The sequence below is a fragment of the Thamnophis elegans genome, chromosome 4 (assembly GCF_009769535.1).
Source record: "Thamnophis elegans isolate rThaEle1 chromosome 4, rThaEle1.pri, whole genome shotgun sequence".
NCBI classification, from domain to species: Eukaryota; Metazoa; Chordata; class Lepidosauria; order Squamata; family Colubridae; genus Thamnophis; species Thamnophis elegans.
Genome location: NC_045544.1, coordinates 116,462,912 through 116,482,844, shown reverse-complemented (window position 1 = coordinate 116,482,844; position 19,933 = coordinate 116,462,912). Strand labels below are relative to the sequence as shown.

At 42.7% G+C, this 19,933-nt stretch overlaps 1 protein-coding gene across 1 annotated transcript; it reads right to left on the bottom strand.

Annotated features, from left to right (window-relative positions):
* Nucleotides 1-1,164: 1,164 nt before the first annotated feature.
* On the bottom strand, nt 1,165-16,800 carry TEKT1 (tektin 1). Its single transcript, XM_032215000.1, has 8 exons — nt 16,586-16,800; nt 14,198-14,404; nt 11,308-11,473; nt 7,775-7,903; nt 6,403-6,546; nt 5,370-5,592; nt 4,323-4,519; nt 1,165-1,791 (listed from the first exon to the last, which is right to left on the bottom strand). Exons 2-8 carry the CDS (start codon nt 14,385-14,387, stop codon nt 1,632-1,634), a joined length of 1,209 nt encoding a protein of 402 aa, XP_032070891.1. The 5' UTR covers nt 14,388-14,404; nt 16,586-16,800; the 3' UTR covers nt 1,165-1,631.
* Nucleotides 16,801-19,933: the final 3,133 nt, after the last annotated feature.

Genomic DNA, 19,933 nt, shown 5'->3' with positions numbered 1-19,933 from the left:
GTGGGCTCCATTGGCAACTTTCCCAACTGGCTTCCAAGAAGCAAACCCGACGGAGTAAGCCGAAATTGCTTAACAACTGCACGATTCACTTAATCACTGGGGCGGGGAAAGGAGTCATTAAATCAGGTGTGATTCACTTAATGAATGTCTTGCCTTGTAACAAAAATTCTGGTCCCACTTGTGGTCATTAGTTGAGAACTACCTGTATAAGCTATGGGAATCATTGCCTACACCACATCCACATGTTAAAAATGAGCCTGAGTATTAGGAGTCACACAATATTACACAGAATTATGCAGGGGTCCTTGAGGAGGAGTGGGGAGATGGCAGCTGTGATCATTTGGCTGAAGCCACCAACATTTATGATCACTCCCATCTCCTGTGGATGTCACTGGTATCCTTTTTGATCTTGTGTCTCAGTGGATGAATGACTATGTGACCCGGATGGGGCTGTCAATTAGTTATCAGGGTCAGGATTTTAGGGTGGGTGACTCTCGCCTCCATCTCATCCCCATTTTAGCCTATTCTAAAGGTTAACTTTTTAAACCTGTCTTCTTCCTGAAGAGGACAGAACATTTACAAATCCTGGGAAAGCAATGTGTTGAATCAGCACTCCCCTTAAGTTTTTAAACTATGTCTGCACCACAGGTGGGATTCAGCTGGTTTGGACAGGTTCGGGCGAACCGGATGCTAATTTTACCTCTGGTTTGCCAAACCAGTAGTTGCAAGGACTGGCTGGCCCCACCCACCCCTCTCTTTCCAGGAGTCTCCATGTGGCCCACACGGAGGGTCTGGGACAGTGGTGAGATTTAAATAATTTAACAACCGGTTCTCTGCCCCAATGACCAGCTGGGTAGGCTTGGCTCGGTGGTCATGTGGCTGGGTGGGCATGGCCAACTTAATATGACTCACATCAATGCACGCTTCGCTTTAGCTGTTACAATGTAATAAGGGTTAATCGGAGAGGCAGTTTCTGTAATCAGGGCAATAAAGATTAGGCTAGAAACAATACCAGAGTGTTTCCTTCTTGCCTTTCTTACAGGATTAGCCCTGTAAAGTGGGAAAAAATCAAAAGGAGATTTCTTCCAACAACCGGTTCTCTGAGCTGCACAGAAAGTTAACAACCGGTTCTCCCAAATAGGTGCGAACTGGCTGAATCCCACCACTGCTCTGGGAGGATGAAAAACAGACCTCCCGAAGTCTGGAAATGGGCCATACCGGAGCCATGAGAAAAGCCTCCCGGTGCCTGGGGAGAGCAAAACCCACCCACCCCCCACTGTGGTGCAGGAGGCCAAGTAGGTGACGCCCACCATGACCACACACCCAGTAACCAGGCAGAGAACCGGTTGCAAAAAAATTTGAACCCCACCCCTGATCTGCACTAAAGACACTAGTTCAAGTCCTACTTGTTTTCTTCCCAGCCATCGTCACTTTCACCCTAGTCCTCTGTCACAGGGACCTTCCAAGAGTTTATGATGAACTTGGGCTCAAGGTTTCACTAATTTATTATCTGGTAGAAAGTTCAGGGCAGATGTTTGGCTTCTATAAAAGATTCTCGAAAGTTTTAAGCCAATGTTTCAAGATCTACTCGTAAGGGTCCAGCCAAGCAGAGATTCCGCCAGCCTCACGGATCAGAAATTATTGATGGAAATGGACTCTCTCATCTGCATGCAGAGCACTTCATCAATATAAAGAGTATTTGCTTTGACTTCAATCTCTTCCTCCAGGGAGAGCTGCCGGCGGTTTAGGCCTTTCAGTTCTATTTCAGCCTGAGCCAATGTGTCCATCAGCCTAAGGGAGGAACAGGAAAAATGGTGAAGGCAAGGATGAAATCAACTTACCTTCGCTACAGGTTTGCACGCGTGTGAGTAAAGTGAGCACATGCAACCTCCACGCATGTGCAAAGTGTAAAAAACAATGTGATGATGTCTGGGTGGGTGGGTGGAGCCTGCTACCGAGCACACCTGCAAAGGTAAGTAGAACAGTTGGGTGGGGGAAATCCACAGTATTTTCGACGATCAGCTGTGCCACACAATTTATATTAGCTAGAAAACAGGAAATCCGATGGTTCTAGCTAATATAAATCGTGTGTCACAGCTGATCATTGGAAATACTGGTTCACCTAAACCGGTAGCAGTTTTTTTACTACTGGTTCAGGAGAACTGGTCCAAACTGATAGCATTTCACCCCAGGGTGAAGGCCACTACTTTCTAGAGTTTGGCAAGCATCTCCAGGGCTTCAGTCAAACAAATCATGACAATCTTCTGATTCTGTGCTCTGGTCCGTCCCTGCTTCCACTTTAATATGTCACAAGAGATGAGTGTCCATTTCTAATCCTCAGAAAAGCAAGTAGGTTCAGTTTCCAAGAGATTCTGTCTCATTGGCACTAAATTATCTCCTGCAGGGAACTAACTCCTCCCGTAACCTTGACTCTGAAGGGATGGAGCCTTTGGTATTTGCCTTGCTCCGTTATCTGGGATTGTTTTGATCTGCAGCATCCAAGGAAGTAGATAGCTGCCGTCTCAGTTGTCTTTTGCTACCTTGGATCCCTGTCCTCCCAACTTGTAGGGAAAACAGGCGGCGGAGGGTGGCCATGTGGCTCTAAGCAATTGTTAACGCCTCATTGCAGAAGACAGAGCGTCTGGCAACCTTGAAAGAAGAAAAAAGTTCCTGAAGAGGGCATTTGTGGGGTCATTGGTGTTAGAAAACAATCAAGCTTTAGGGAATGTACCCAATTTGTACACTGCCAGTCTGAACTGGGGAGTGGGAGAAATACTCTTTCCAGCTGTCTGAAAGCTATCTAGGTCTGAATGGGAAAGAACAGCCGGAATCCTAGCAATTTGTTGTCAATACACGAGGTGCCCCGTTTGTCACCAAATTCCTCTGATGGACAATCAGAATCTGTCAGGGAACATGTTCACAACTTAGGGGTGTAGGTTTGCACAACAGGCCAAGTTACAAATACCTACTTTAACATTACCCAAGCTTGGCCCATTGAACAAATGCATCTGCGAAAGTCTTTACCCAACACCACCAAGCTTGTAATACGAACAGAACTTCATGGTAATGAGGCTGCTCTTGTGTGTCACGTATGCCTGCTTGCCAGAACGGCAGGCAAATGCCTCCCAACTCAGCTGCTAGAAGCACCTGTTCTCAGTCTCAATCGGTCTCATTTGGATTGCTGGGATTCCTAGTAATGTAATGTAATGTTTGTAATGTTTATTACACTTGTATGCCGCCCTATTCCCGAGGGACTCAAGGCGGCTAACAAACAAGGTGGGGAAGGGGGTAATACAAAAAACAAACAAAGACAAAAACAAATACAAAAAAACAGCATAAAAACAACACAACAGTCACAACAATTCAAGTGGGGCTGGGAACTCATCAGCCCCAGGCCTGCCGGATCAGCCAGGTCTTAATAGCTTTGCGGAAAGCCTGAAGGTTGGTGAGGGTCTGAATCTCCATGGGGAGATCGTTCCAGAGGGCCAGAGCAGCCACAAAGAAGGCCCTCCCCCGAGGGGTCGACATTGGCTAGCGGATGGTATTCGGAGGAGGCCTAATCTGTGGGATCTAATTGGTCGTAGGGAGGTAATTAGCAGGAGGCGGTCTCTCAAGTACCCAGGTCCAATACCATGTAGGGCTTTAAAAATAATGACTAGCACCTTGAAGCGCATCCAGAGTCCAACAGGCAGCCAGTGCAGCTCGCAGAGGATAGGTGTAACGTGGATGTACCGAGGTGCACCCACAATCGCTCGCGCGGCTGCATTCTGGATAAGCTGAAGTCTCCGAACGCTCTTCAAGGGCTGCCCCATATAGAGCGCATTACAGTAGTAGCATTGCTTGTGGATCTTAAAGTTTCATTTAGAGCCAGAACTAGAAGACCAAGAAGAAAAATCATTCCCTAGGACTCAGAATGCTATGCACTTTCCCAGAGTTTAATTCTGCTGTGGGTCATATTGATGATACCTTAGGATCAAGACTCCCTCCATTTAAATTCATTGTCCATAGAAGAGGCCACCAACTGCTCTGATCTCCCCCGTGAAGCAGCCCCACCTTCACTTCTAATGGAGAGAAGTCACTCCACAAATCCACTGAAATCTTTGACCAGAAGAGGGAGAATTTGGTCTAGAATTAAGGCAACTGACAGGCCAACAACCAAACGATCAATCACAAAATGAAATGCAATGATCCACTGCGCATATGGGTTTTGCAGAACAGGGATCTCACACTGTTTCCTGCTCCTCCTTTGCCGCAGAAAGTACTAACTTCCTGAGATAAGCCCCAGATTGAACTAAGCCCCGTAGCTTCTGCATTGTACTTGCCTCTGGATATTATGGTTGATTTCCTGCACTTCATTCATGAGTCGATATTGCACCATGTCTCGGCAAAGCTCTACATTTGGACGGTGAGTGCGGGTCTCCAGGCGAGTTTGGGCCACCTGGGCTGGCCCCTTCTTATCCAGGATAGCTTTCCTCAGAGCATCAATATTTTTGGTCTGAGAGTTGATCTCCTCCATCAGCTTTAAACACACATAAAACGAAGGGAGGGACACATTTCAGCTGTGTTAATACCGTGCAATTGGATCCCTTGAAAGTTTAATGGCGGTCCATGTAGGACCGTGATGGCAAACCTATGGCACGTGTGCCAGAGGTGGCATGCAAGCCATTGCTGTCATGACTGCAGCCATCTTTTGGTGGGGGGCGGATCTTTGGCCTGCCACACTTTCTATTCTACTATGCATTTTCTATTGTGGGAAAATGGGAGGGGGGATTGTAGGAGTTAGATGCTATGTAGCCATAACACAATTCTTTCTAGAAAACCAAGGTCATCCTTTGCCTTTGCACCTCTGCACCTGACTGGAACTGGATGGGTGGAACTACCAGCATGGCAGTGGAAGATTGGACCATATGATGGACTTGTGGGTGTGGGGGGCAAGATCTTGAACTTTCAACTGTGTGGGGAAAACCGGGAAGCTTTCAGATTCGGGTTTTCCCAGATGTGCCAATATGGCTCTCTTAATAAATTGGAACTTTGAGCAATACTTTGCCTTGGACTCTGATTTACTTTTGGATGCTATTTGCAACCCTGACAGTCACCTCAGTTCAGCTCCACCGCACATGTGCACATGACTCCCACTGGCCAGCTGGTCTTCAGGTCTCTGCCATGCATGCACGGGAGGCAGGGCATGTGCGGGGCGGCCATGCAGGTATGTGCAGGAGAGGCGGGCCCGTGGAGAGGGAGCCACACGTACATGCCCAGGGGAACGTGCTGGGGAGGGGCGCATTGCATTTTGAGAATGAAGATGTGTTTCTTTCCTTCCCCCTTTTTTTACTCCCCATCCCAAAGTTGGGCACCCCTCCAATATTTACCTTTGCCAGGTGTATTTCTAATTTGTTCTTGGCATCCTTGGTCTCCTTCACCCTATTCTGGAACGCAATGTTTACTGTCCTGTTTTGCTTGCGCATGTCACTTGCAGTCTGGGACAAAATGCTGTCAATCAAGGCTCTGAGAGCCAGGGAATTGTTTCGCTGTTTGTCAGCTTTTTCAACATTTGTGTTGGAGAAATCCAGCCATTGTTCAGGGCTCACTGAGCTGTCCAAAAATAAGAGGGGAAAAAATTGACTCCCACATGGAACCCCTCAGAGTCAGGGAAAAGGATGGGAATCATTGTGAAATGTTCAAATCTTGCAGGCAAGATATCAGATGTGCCTCCTTCAACATTCAAGAAAGGACAACCCCAACTCCATTGTTTTAGAGAAAAGGTACTTTTACTGAATATGAAATGAAAGCAACGAAACTAAAGCAAAATCTAAAGCTAAAAGGCGCAAAATTGTACATATCAAAAGTTTACCCAAATCCCTCCCCCCAACAACCCCAAGCTAAATGTCCAATCTCCAACCCCCAAGGGTGTCATGTGGTGTGCATCTTCAGGTGGGGTCATCCATCTGGTATGCCGAGACGGTTAACCTTGACCAGACCTAAACAAGACCATGCAGCATGCGCAGAAGATGGTGAGAACAAAATTCCCTCTTCATCCCGAGATATCTCTTCCAGCATGATTCCCCTCCAAAATACTGAAACCCCCTCCCTCCCTGTTACTATGGCAGCCGATAGCAAGCAAGCAAGCAATATAGAGGATAAGAATCACAATCAAGTATATCCACAGGATGTGTATGTTAAAGTCACAAGTTGGTCACAACTGGTGGTCACAAACTTCCAATCAAAGTCTTGTCCTCAAATATGAAGAAAATAACCTTGCTATTCTCACCTGTGGCACCATCTACTACCCAGCTCCTTCCCAATTTGGCCTTTGTTGAAATGGACCATGGTTGCAGAAAAGCCAATGTGTCCCAATGACAGGTTTTCCTGGTTTTCCCACTCAGTTCCCCATGTGACACTTACTTCTCCTCAACCTTCACAACATTTTGGGCATATCCAATATCAGTAGAGTTGTTGGTCAGATTGGAGCAATAGTTGTCAATTGTGAAGGCCGTGAATTTATCCTTCAAGTCCTGTTCAAGATTGTATTTGGCTGTGCGATTAAGCCTGAAAGAGGAAAAACAATCTTTGAGAAGAGACTATATAAAAAGCTGCCCAGCCATAAAGTCCTAAAATGCAGATTACATATATATCAAAGGACTTTATACAGCATAACGGATACATTAGAGCAGTATTGTGCATACCACAATCCCCATGGAACAGAACACCAGATTTGCAAAGAAGGCTTTTTTTCCTCTCACAACTTTTGCTGTAGAGTGAAGAGACCAGCTCACCTTCCTCCTGCATGTGTCTGTAGAAGAGGAGCAGGCAAAACTGGAGGGCAGAGTTAAATGTGTCATCAGTTTAGAGTCCTTGCATTGCCACAAGAGATCCAAGCCCATCCTCCCTTGAACTCAGTTGGCCCTTCTCTAGGGCCAATTTTGTGCTGTTCCTTGAGCAGAATGTTGTACATAGGTTTCAGTAAATGGTTTATGCTGCAACCTTACAAAGGGTTCTGATTCGTTGCGCCTGACATTGTCAATGCGCAGTCCACCCAAATTTCATGGTTTGGAAATAAGAGGAAAACTTTGCTCATTTGTACCTGAGAATTTTTACATGCAGAATAGCTATTGTTCCATTAAGCCAGGGGTGTCAAACTCAAGGCCCGGGGGCTGGATCCGGCCCACAGGGTGCTTAGATCTGGTCCACGAGGTTGTCCTGGAAACAGCAAAGGACTGGTCCATGGTGCCTCTGCCAATGAAAACAGCACAGGAGACCTGCAGGCAGCACTCCCAAACTCTGTTTTCACTGGCAGAGGATTGCAGGAGGTCATCACAGCTGAAAATGGAGCTTGCAAAGGCAGCCCACAGCCCTCCCGAGCTCCGTTTTCACTGGCAGAGGGTTGCAGGAAGCTGTCGCAGCCAAAAACAGAGCTCGGGAGCCCATTTTCGCTGGCAAAGCGCTTGAGGCACCACAAGCGCCCCCAACACATGATGTCGAGCTGGTCATGCCCCCCTGGCCACCACCATCCTTACACACACACACCGAGGTCAAACACAACCCTGATGCGGCCCTCAATGAAATCAAGTTTGACACCCCTGCATTAAGCTATAGTCGATCAAAGACTGCATCCATATGTTGGCCTTCCCCCGGCCTCCCTTGACTCTGTGGGATTAACAGCTTTATTCATACTGCATCTCACTTTTGGCTCTTCCCTATTTCCCATGTCATCTGCAGGATCCACACAGCTTTCTCTTTTCTTCCTGCCTGTCTCAGAACTTTGCTTTCCCCATACCTGAGTTGCTCATCAGTTTGTTCCAGTGTACGTTCAAGCAGAGCAACAACTCCCTGGAAGACCTCAACTTCTTTGATCAGCTCCCGTTCCACTTCATCATGGACCAAGTCAATGCCAACCCGCCTTTCCCTGAAACAAAAACAAAAAGTATTTTGGGTTTTTTCTTCCCTGTGCCACATCAGGAAATCCTGGCTCTGGAACTACATCAATGTTTGCCAAATAATGTAGCATGTCTTATTTCCCCCCGCCCTGCATTTTATTGTTATAAGCTGCCTAGAGTAGCTCCATGGTGAGATAAGTGGCAAACAAATTTCACAAATAAATAAAAAATAAAATTAATCAATAAAGGCACATACACAGAAAATAAATTAAAAACGTCTCAAATGTAGCCTACCTTTTATCACACCTGAACAACAATATAATATGGGAAGGAATTTATGTACTTATTATATTTTTATATCACTATACTTCCCAAGGATTCACAGCTGTGCACAACTAAAATTTAAGCACGTTACCATAACACACAAAGATCAATATAATTCAAAACCAATAGAATCGTATAAAGCATCAACAACCGAACTAAAATAAATAGGCAGGAATAGATGACTATCAATGCTCTTCTGAACAGCTTTTTTCAGAACTTTCCTGCAAGAGTCAATGCACTGCCTAGATCAGTGTTTCTCAACCTTGGTGACTTTAAGTCCTGTGGGCTTCAACTCCCAGAATTGAAGCACAGCTGGCTGGGGGATTCTGGGATTCTGGGAGTTGAAGTCCACAGGACTTAAAGTCGCCAAGGTTGAGCAACACTGGCCTACATCTCTGATGGAGGCTGCTACAAAAGAAGAACTCAATCACCAAAAGGTACTAATTTATCATATTTCCCCAAATCTCTTTTGAGGGAAGAACCTACAGCACAACAGACACCCACACCCAAGAAGATAAGACAGCTATCAACACTTGGGATTGTATCCTGCTGGAAATCAATGCAAAGCGCACGTCAAGGGTGTAATTCAAGTAACCCTCAAGTTACAACCACAATTAAGCCAAAATTTCTTTTGCTAAGTGAGCCCAGTTGTTAGGTGAGTTTCGCTCCCTTTTGCAAACTGTCACTAATAAAGGTTATAAAATGGGTCACGACTCACTAAACATCTGTTTTGCTTAGCAACAGATATTTCGGGCTCAGTTGTGGTCATAAGTCAAGGATTACCTGTAATACAAACCCAATTTATCAGGCTAGTTTAGGATTTTATATACGGTGCAAACCTACAAGTAGCCAGTTGTGTTGTGCAAACATAATATATGGATTCAATCACATTACTCTGGCATAGGTCTTAAATCAAACCATCTGGCTTAAAAAGTAAAACATAAAGGTTCCCCTCGCACATATGTGCATATATGTCATTCCCGACTTGAGGGGACGGTGCTCATCACCGTTTCAAAACAAAAGGGCCAGCGGTGTCTGAAGACATCTCCGTGGTCATGTGGCCGGCATGACTAAATGCCGAAAGCGCACAGAACACTGTTACTTTCCCACCAAAGTGGTCCCTAATTTTTATGTGTTTTTGAACTGCTATGTTGGCAGAAGCTGGGACAAGTAACGGGAGCTCACTCTGTTATGCGGCGCTAGGGATTCGGACCACCGAACTGCTAATCTTTCTGACTGAAAGCTCAGTATCTTAGCCACTGAGCCACTGCGTCCTCAATATTATTTATATTATATTAATATAAATAATACAAATATGGCTTAATAGTCCTCTATTGGTTACAACAGCTCTTTAATATTTAGAAAGGGCTTCCCCAGCCCTACCTACCGTGTTTCCCCCAAAATAAGACAGGATATTATTTTGTTTGGATCCCCGAAATAAGCACTTGGCCTTATTTTCGGGGAGGTCTTCTTATTTTTGAGGTGCAGGAGGTGGCCAGCGTGGTCATGTCATGGCTGCTGCTGTGTTGCAATATTTTCGGGGTGGGCTTATTTTTAGGGAGGGCTTATTTTAACACATGCGCTCAAACCCCCCCCCCCAATTGGGCTTATTATCCAGGGAGGTCTTATTTTAGGGGAAACAGGGTAGCTATTCATGGGGTTAGGCCAAGATCTTCTCCATGCAACACAGATGTTACACTACTTAGCTGTAGAACCATCACAGCACAGAAGGTAGCTTGGAGATCATTTCCTTCACTTCGCTGCTCAGTGCAGAAATCCACTACTTCAGTTTCCCCACAGATGGCGAGCGAGCCTTTGTTTAAACATGTCCCGTGTAGAAGTCCAACATCTCCCGAGGCAGCCTGTTCCATTGCCAAGAGTCATTAGGAAATTTTATTTGCTGTCCAATTGAAATATACTACAGGTAGTCCTTGATTTATGGCCACGGTTGAGCTCAAAATTTCTGTTACTAAGCACGGCACTTTTTAAGTGAATTTTGCCCCATTTTACGACCTTTCTTGCCACGCTTGTTAAGTGAAACACTGCCGTTGTTAATTTAGCAACATGGTTGTCAAGTCAATCTGGCTTCCTCATTGACTATGCTGGCCCAAAAGGTGATCACATGACCCCGGGAGACTGCTGCAACTATCATAGATACATGCCAGTTGCCAAATTTTGATCACATGACCATGGGGCTATGCTGCAATGGTCACAAGTTTGAAAAATGGTCATAAGTCTTTTTTTTCCAGTGAACTTTGTAACTTACAATAAATGAATTATTGTAAATCAAGGACTACCTGTGTCATTTATCCATAGAATCAGCGTTAGAAGTGACATTAGAGGTCACCACGTTTAAACCCTACTGCAGGATCTACTATTGCAGGGGTGTCAAACTCAAGGCCCACAGGCCATATCTGGTCCACGGGGTGCTTAGATCTGACCCACAGGGCCACCCTGGAAACAGTGAAGGACCAGCCAGCGGTGCCTCTGCCAGCAAAATTGGTTGCAGGAGGCCATCGCAGCCGAAAACGGAGCTCGGGAGCCTGTTTTCACTGGCAAAACGCTCAGGCCACCACAGGCACCCACCACATGAGTGGTGTTGAGCTTGCCACACCCACCGTGGCCATGCCCTCCCCGTCCCCCCAAGGTGAAACACAACCCTGATGCAGCCCTTAATGAAATCGCGTTTGACCTCCCTGCATCTCTGACAGATAACCATGCAGCCTCCGATGTAAAAGAGAACTTTCTGCTTCATACGGCAGCCAGCTCCTTTGATTCATAAGTTAGAGTTCAGGAAGTTAATTTAAACCTATTGTTTCTTGCCTGTCACCAGGAACAACGCCAAACAAGCCCTTCTCCTTCCTGCAAGCCTTTCAGAAACTTGAAGATCACCATTCTCTTTTCTAGACTAAATATTCCCACGTCTCCAGTTATTTCTCATAACATTTTTTCCTGCCAGCGACGATGAGTGACTCAAGACCTTTTCTCCCAGCTAACCAGTCATGATGACATTACACAGCTTCTTAATCCAGACAAGTTTATCCCGCCTGCCTCCAGCAAGTAGAAACTGAAGTGGCCTCTCAAGTCCAAAAAGAAATAATCCTCTCACCGGTTTAAGAGACACTCCTGAGCAGTGAAAAGTGGTTCTTTGCAGCCCTCCAGAGCCTTTTCCAGCCTTGTTTTGAATGACAAAAGCACTTCAGTCTCCTTCACAATCTGGTCAAGCTTGTCATCCAACTGCTGCCTCCAGAATTTTATCTCCTCAAGTCTCTGTTCTGCAGAAGTGAGAATACTCAATCACCCCAAGGTAGAGGAAGGCAGCATCCAAGTCCAGCAGCAGCTGCATCTCAGGGCTTCATCCAAAAGGAGAATCTGATGACCATCCATAACAGACCATGTGGATGAAGCTCAAGTGAATGATGCCATCAATTCAAGGACTGAGTTCACACAGTATTGAATCAACCCATTTTCCGGGGTTGCGCAATATACTGAACCATAAACTAACCCCCCAAAATCTGGGCTTGCATGGTATGATGAGACTCAAAACTCTAAAACTGTAAACTGTATATTTTACAAATGCAACTGTTGCATCTTTACCTTACCTGATTAAGCATCTTGGGTGGACATGTTAATCATCGTACATTGCAAGGGGTGGAGGGTTATTTTATTATATTATTTTATTCGTTTATTATATGATTATAATAAATTCTCTTTTATTAGTTTTATTGTTTTATATATGAGATATTTATATTCTTGTAAGCCGCCTTGAGTCGCCATGTGCAAATAGGCAGCAATAAAATTTTCCATAAACAAACAAACAAACAAATAAATATCTGGACATTCATCTCAAAACTCAATATTTAAGAGCTTCCCAATGGTTTAGGAGTGTGATGGACAACCAGAGTTCTGCATGAACAACAAGCCCATTTTTGCAGCCCAACATTGTATTGCTAAAATGTGTTGACCAAAAGGCTCCCGCCAGCAGAATAATATAGTTTTCTTTTTAAAAATGGACACAGTCAAATGGGCATGTTAATTTTTTTTTTTCTCCAGTTAAAACAACCTCCAACCCGTTTCCCTCCAGGGACAAAAAAAAATCACCATTGCCTCATTATGGGACAACCATGTCTTTTGTGGCTCTCAAATGTTGGAAACAGCAGGAAGAAACAAATATAAATTATTATATATTTTATTATATTATTTTATTATCTTATTATATCAGTCACTCTTTTATTAGTTTTATTGTTTTATATAGGAGGCTTTTATATTTTTGTAAGCTGCCTTGAGTCGCCATGTGCGAAGAAGAGGCAATATAAATTTCCTAAAATAAATAAAATAAATAAAATAATAAATAAAATAAATAAAATAAATAAAATAAATAAAATAAATAAAATAAAATAAATAAAATAAATAAAATTAATAAAATTAATAAAATAAATAAAATAAATAAAATAAATAAAATAAATAAAATAAATAAATAAATAAAATAAATAAAATAAATAAAATAAATAAAATAAATAAAATAAATAAAATAAATAATAAATAAAATAATAAATAAAATTAATTGTGACAAACACACACCACAGCTCCCTTCAGCAGGCAACCCCAGCCAGCATGCAAGTTTCTAAGACTCCCTTTGAGGGTCCCTGGATCCCACAGCCATTCTAGCATGGACAAGCCCAGATCTTTTAAATTATTTGTTTAAAAGGTTTCTATGGTTCCCCCATCTGAAACAATTCTGGGTAGCCCACAACAGCAGGAAAGCCTGTAACATTATACCAGAAGCATAAAACATACGGAAGCCAATTTCCCCATTTTGTTTTTTAGTTGCTTCAGATATCTATTTTGCACCTCAACCTCTCTCAGATAGGGTTCTTTTTGTCACTCCTGTGACATGAAGGCACCATTGTCCCATTTCCTGTAGTCCTTACCCAGCAATCCCTTACCCTTTCAATCAAACTTATGAACAGTTCTCACACTTACAGCCAGAGCAGCATCCCCACACAAGCAATCAAAATGTGGGCATTTGCCATCTGTTAAGTATTTATGATGGTTGCAGCATCCCGAGGCCCATGTGATTGCCATTTGTAAACCTTCTAACCTGACTTCTGACAAGCAAAGTTAGTGGTGACACCATATTCACTTAATGACTGCATGATTCACTTAACAACTGCAGTGATTCACTGTGGCACAAAAGGTCATAAAATCAGGCACAATTCGTAATAACAATGGCCTTACCAGAAATTGGAAATTCTGGTCCCAATTCTGGTTATGAGGGTTTTCTGTGTTTTCTGGGTGTGTATTTTATTTATTTATATATTTGTTTATTTATTTTAGGATAGGAAATGTATATTGCCGCCTTTTTGCACATGGCAACTCAAGGCGGCTCCCAGGAATATAAAAACCACATATATAAAATAATAAAACTAATAAAAGAATAATCACATAATAAAATAATATAATAATATAATAACCCCCATTCCGGCAACAGCAGATCACACGAGCCATTTAATGAGCTCAATCCCATTCTGCGTTCCCCAGGCCTGCTGGCAGAACCAGGTCTTTAGTGCCTTCTAGAAGAATGTTAGAGTAAGGGCCATTGTAATCTCTGTGGGAATGATGTTCCAGAGAGAGGGAGCCACCACGGAGAAGGCCCTTCTTCTGGGTCCCACCAGGTGTATCTCCCTAGGGGATGGGACCTGCAATATTCTTGCCTGCCTGCTCTGGTGGGTCGGGTAGATGTGACCAGCAAGAGATGGACCCTCAGATATACTATAACCACAAACGAACAAAATGGACACAAAATACTACTCCCCCCCCCAAAAAAAGCAATAATGAAACTTAAACAAAACTTTGCATATTGTTGCACAAATACAGCAACTTGATCTTTAATTGACATGGTTCAAGCATCTTATGCAAGCTCAGCCCCCCCCCCCCCCCCCCGCTTTCAGTCTCATGTACACATACGTCCATAGAAACGAATCAAAAGCACCCATCACCTATTCTCTTGTTGACATCACTCTGGGTCTTCTGAGTGGTCCTCTCGATTTCATCTACCAGCCGCTGGCTCTCATCCACCAAGCGTTCCGAACGAGAGCGCTGGGCCTCGGCACTACTGTATTGGATCTTGTTAGCAATGTACCATTCGGGGGGCAGAAACTTAGGGGGTGCTTGCATCAACTTGGCCATTATGGCAAGCAGAAGATCTTGAGAAGGAAACAGGAGTTAAGTAACACTTAGAAATAAAATTGGAAAAGAAGAACAACAACAATAACAAAATGGTAAACAGCAGGGAGAATAAAGAGAAGTTGGTTTTTAAAAAGATGCATTCCCTAAAAAACTTCCCCTTCAGCTTGAAGGAATAAGGCTATTGTTATATTTCAAAAATTATTACAGTGAAATTTATATCTTCACAATTCTCCATGTCTGTGTATTTATTTATTCCATGACTATAGCTGTTCATCTCAATAAATGACTGAGTGGGGAACAGTGTTAAAATGCATTAAAAGCAACCCCAATCCCAAATACCAAACTTAAAATACACAGTAGCTGAGGGAAATACCACAATTGACGATTGCTAGCATAGCTAGGAGGCAGAGTTCTTCACACACTGAGCCCATTTACTGCTTCTTGATTTATTTAAAACGCCAAACTAGGGTCTCTCTCTCAACATTTCATGTATTCCATTTGTGCTTCTTTCTACTCAGAAGGACATCCTCCAAGGATCAGGACTTAAAAAATCAAAGACCTTATGATGTCACACAGCTAAATAGCTTTTTGTATGGATTCATCCAGAAAAGTCAGTGACCACCCCAGATCCAAAATTCTTTGGATGCTAAACTTTTGCTCAATTTTGTAACCTGCTTGACTGGAAAGTTGTAGGAAATATTAAAAAGACCAAACATACATGAAAAGAAAATGCATGTTTTTTAAAAAATATTTCAATACTTAGCCACTATATGGATTAATAATTAATAATGGAAAACTATTCTTGGAACTCTGGATGATTGGTGACACTATGGTCAATTGAAAATATGAATGTATATTATAAATTAATGGGAATTCTTTGTTCTAATCTCCGCTTTTTCTCATTGGAGATAGGTGATATTATAATACTTTAAAGACTTATTGTTGTTTGATAGATAATTATGAATTCAAGGAAATAAGGATTGTTACAAATGAAAGAATATTAATGGTAATTTGAACACATAATGCTCAATATTTCATAACTGAAATATTCAGTTATGTTTAATGCAAAACCAGTGATGTTATTCGTAATAATGCACAAAAACTTGTAACCAAACGACATGCTTGATGAAATGAAGGAAAGTTTTTTTTCCTTGCTTTTGTTTTGTATGTGTTGTTTTGGTTTTTTTTTTAAGAAAAAGAATAAAAATATATATTAAAAAAATATTTCAAGTACTTTTTTAAAAAAAATGTTGAGTCGTTATGGCACCAGGCGAAAAACTGGGAAGGCATGAATTCTAGTCCTACCTTAGGCATGAAGACTGGCTGGGTACTTTGGGCTAATCACTTTCTCAGCCCTATCCACCTCACAGGGTTGTTGTGGGGAAAGCAGGAGGAAGGAATATTAGGTATGTTTGCGACCTTGAGTAATTCATTTTTAACAAATGTATTCAATCAGAGAGGTAAAAGCGTTGCATCAGATCAAAGAGGGAGAAACCACCTCCCGCCTATGGTCTGATCTAAGCGTAGTACACATAATTGTCTGCTACAATGTCCTACCTGTCAATGACTACTTCAGCTTCAACCACAATAATACATGGGCAAACAATAGATATAAACTCAAGGTAAACAGCTCCTAACTCGATTGCAGAAAATACGACTTCAGCAACAGAGTGGTCAATGCCTGGAATGCTCTACCTGACTCTCTTGTTACATCTTCAAACCCCCATAACTTTAACCTTAAACTGTCTACCGTGAACCTCACCCCATTTCTAAGAGGTCTATAAGGGGGCGTGCATAAGCGCACCATCATGCCTACCGTCCCTGTCCTACTGTCCCCGTTTATTCGTACCCATTTCCTGTGTTCATGTCCGTTTTTACTTATACCTGTTTTCTCGTACATGTTTGACAAACCAACTAAACAAACAAACAAACAAACGATCTCCTGGAAATAAGCAAGGAAGGGATGGAGACCACTGCCTTAAGCCAGAATTTAAAGCATTATAGACTTCCAATGCATTCCCCCCCCCCCAAGTTCAGTAGTATAGCAACTTCTTGCAAAATCCCCAAGAAAAAAAGGGAACTGCTCCGAATCCTACGTGCATGAGGACACGGGGAGGAGGGGGATCTTAAGTTATATCTCCCTTATCCCTATTATTAAGAGAGCTAGCCGTCCCATTGCAAGTCTGGCTGCTACCCACCCTTTGGCGGTGCTCTCCACAGCAGCTCCTCCGTCCGAGAGTTCGAATCGGGGCGTAGGGAAGCGGAAAACCAGGCACAACAAAACCTGTTTCCATGGGAATGGGGCGACGGCTCCTATAGCAACGAGGCAGGCGCTGTAGAACGGGGCCGTCATTGGCTGCTGCTCTTGGTTAAACCCGTAAAAGAAAAAGGAATGAATGAATGAATGAATCAACAGAAGCGCCAGATCAAGATATTTGAATACGTTAAATCAGAGGTCCCCAAACTGGGCAATTTTAAGACTTGTGGACTTCAACTCCCATAATTCTCAAGCCACCAGCTGGCTGGAAAATTCTGGGAGTTGAAGTCCACAAGTCTTAAAGTTGCCTAGTCCCTCTCCTTTAAATCCTTATAAGTAAATCCTTGGTCCCGTCCGTCGGCAGCAATTTTAACACGAATGGATCGAAAGTTTAGCCCTGGGTGGGTGGCGTTCCTACGGAGATGCAGATGAAGTGGCGGCGGGTACAAACCCTGTAGCGCCGAAAGCTGAGGGATCCTTTTCTCTGATCTCGCCTTTGGTGTGAAGGACGGGCAGGTTGACAAAGGAGGGCTGCCACACCTGGCTGCAAAAATCCGGAAGAACAATAGATTTCCAGCGAAGAGGTCAGAAACTCTTCACTGCCATACTCCGGATCTTTGCAGCAGCCCGAAAAAGAGGGATAATCCCGGAGACTAGATGTTTCCTTCGTTTTGAAGCGTGATTGTATGTTGTCCTCTCCTCGTTCTTGTCAGGAATGATGTTTACTTACTTCTAACAAACTTCGCTTCGTTTGGTTATTAGGTTGATCACGTTTTATATCTCTACACTTAAATGAATCGTATACTAATCAAAGTGTCTGGTTTATAGAACAAGGTCAAGTTAACAATCACCAGGTTTGGCATATTGTGTGAATGTAATCGCTTGTCTTTAAGTGACCTGGTTAAGTTTCAGACAAACCGGGCACTGACAGGTTGCTGAGTTTCCATGGTGCTTTGAAACAGAAGTTAACAAGAAGTGTATCAATAATACATGAGCAAAGGATCAATACAAACTCCTCAAAGTAAACCACTCCAAACTCAATTGCAGAAAATAGGACTATGGTTCTATCAACAAAACAATGAAAAATTCCGGTTGATGGTGGCTTTTCCAATCAGATAGTGTCGTTTAGCTCGAACAATTGGTAGACTGATTCTTTCCTGTTTTTAAAACTCAACATTATGTAATTACATAATTAACAGTAATTAATTCAATTGCTTCTATTCCCCCCCCCCACTGAAAATCTAGGAAGGGTTGAAACTCAAGTTACCACCTGCTCCCATCCCATAAAGTCAAAAATAAGTGCAAAACCCTCAAAAGAAAGCTCATCCATCCCTTAACGACAGGATGCCATCCACACATAAAGCTGTCAGAATGGATTTTTCATTCTTTTATATATTTATATTGCCTCATTTTCCTTTTAAGGCGGGACAAGCTTTCACATCACTTGAGTTTTCACAAGCACTTAAATAAACCCATGTAGCTTTCAGAGGGGTTTTCTGAAATGGTTTGCTATTTTCTTCTTTCCAAATATTGTAATAGCAACAGATATTCTTAGCATTAGAAAAAAACAAGGAGCTGCCTCTCCAGCCAAACTGTTATTTCCGTATAAGCTATATTTGAGGTGAAGAAGCCTAATACCTAAAATTTCTGTAGGAATGTGTTCTTCATGCATTTCTCACTTCTGAGAGCCCACTGGAATAGGTGGCCACATTAAATTTAATACATCATCATTGTCCACATCCCCTTTCAGGAAGGACCAACTGTTCTAATGCTTACATTACATTATCTGACTGCTCTTTTGTCATCTTATGACGAGTTAGTTTATAAATTCATGCATTTTGCTCCTAAGAATAAAATAAGGACCAAACACAAAGCTGCCTTTATTTTATTTGTTTTATAGTGGCCATCAGTACAGCCCCAAGGCAGGAAACCACTCTGAGCAAGCTATTGACTTGGCAAGAAGTTGATGACGGTCTGTAGTAGCAGAACTGTGTGTGCCAGATAGCTAAAAAGCACTAATTCACCCCAAAACACACATATGCCTATTCCTGCTGCTTCAGGATAGCCAAGTGGCTGTGATTACATAGATGTCTGTAAAAATCAGGATGATGGGACATACCCACTGACATTATACAAATGGTGCAAATTCCATAATCTGTCAGTCATATCCAATTGATATTATTTTCTTCATTTGAATAAAGTCATGACTTATGACATACACCCTACTCCAAACATACACAAGCATACATGATTGAACATGGTAGATGAAGCTAAATTAAATGTGCTGGGATCCCTGCCCTTATCTTACATTTTCTATGAATCAGGTCATCAACCTAACCAAAGTTTGGTTTCTTCATGCAAAAGATGCTATGTGAACCCAGCAATTGGGTTTTGTTAATCTGGATTTCGTGTTTAGAAAATTGCATGACCCTAGGATTCAGGTCACACTGTCCCTAATCATACAACACAGTTAACTGGATCAAGAGGAAATTAAAATATTGTGTAAATAATTTAGTCTAGTCAATAGTGGGTTTAAAGGAGTTTGAGCCCAAATCCAAAGAATGTTTGAGCCAAAATTAATTTCCCCAGAATACAGAACTAAGTATTTAACTCTTAACAAGTGGCCAGCAGGGTCACACATATAAAGCAGATTATGCTGATATTAGGCAACTTGCTTTCATGCAAAATCTTGTGTAATATTTGAGACCATTTTCAAAATAGCTTCAAGATATGAAAATTCCAAAACTGAGATTAGAAGCGTGCTGCACCTTAGCTGGCTATTTCTCTAATGGTGTGTCTAAGTGCAGCATAATTTCTTATGGGTGGATGTAAACACTTTTTCCAGCCCAGGCTAATCTGCACCACGACTCCATTTGAGCCACGGTGGTTTTGGAAGATCTGGAAGCCTCTTCCTTATTTTACTGAGCACAATTCTCCCACCTACCAGAGCAAATGCTTCTAGAATGACTCTTACCAATCTGGTACCATCCAAATTTCTCAGTCAACATGCACCAGGACTGATGTATCTGGCACCAGGTACTTCAAATATTTTGGACAAACATTTTGGATTCAGTAGTGCTCTTGCTGTAATCAGTCTCCTTTCTGGCAATCACCTCCTGGGAATTTGATGTATCTCATAAAGAGCAAATTCTCCTCATTCCTTCAAGACCAGAAGACTTAAGGTATGCAAGTATCATGCAGAATTTCAACAATCTGCCCATAAGAGTCTCTCCACACAGTCCCTGTGCATCACTGTAGCTATGTGGGGTAAGTATTTTTGCTCTGTTGC

Bases quoted from the DNA above. Each gene is read 5' to 3' on its own strand.
- TEKT1 (XM_032215000.1), bottom strand. From the start codon at position 14,387: ATGGCCAAGTTGATGCAAGCACCCCCTAAGTTTCTGCCCCCCGAATGG. The intron at 6,547-7,774 runs GTATGGGGAAAG...TTCCTCTTTCAG, and splicing joins CAAACTGATGAGCAACTCAG to GCTTAATCGCACAGCCAAAT. The intron at 4,520-5,369 runs GTAAATATTGGA...GTGTGTTTAAAG, and splicing joins TAGAAATACACCTGGCAAAG to CTGATGGAGGAGATCAACTC.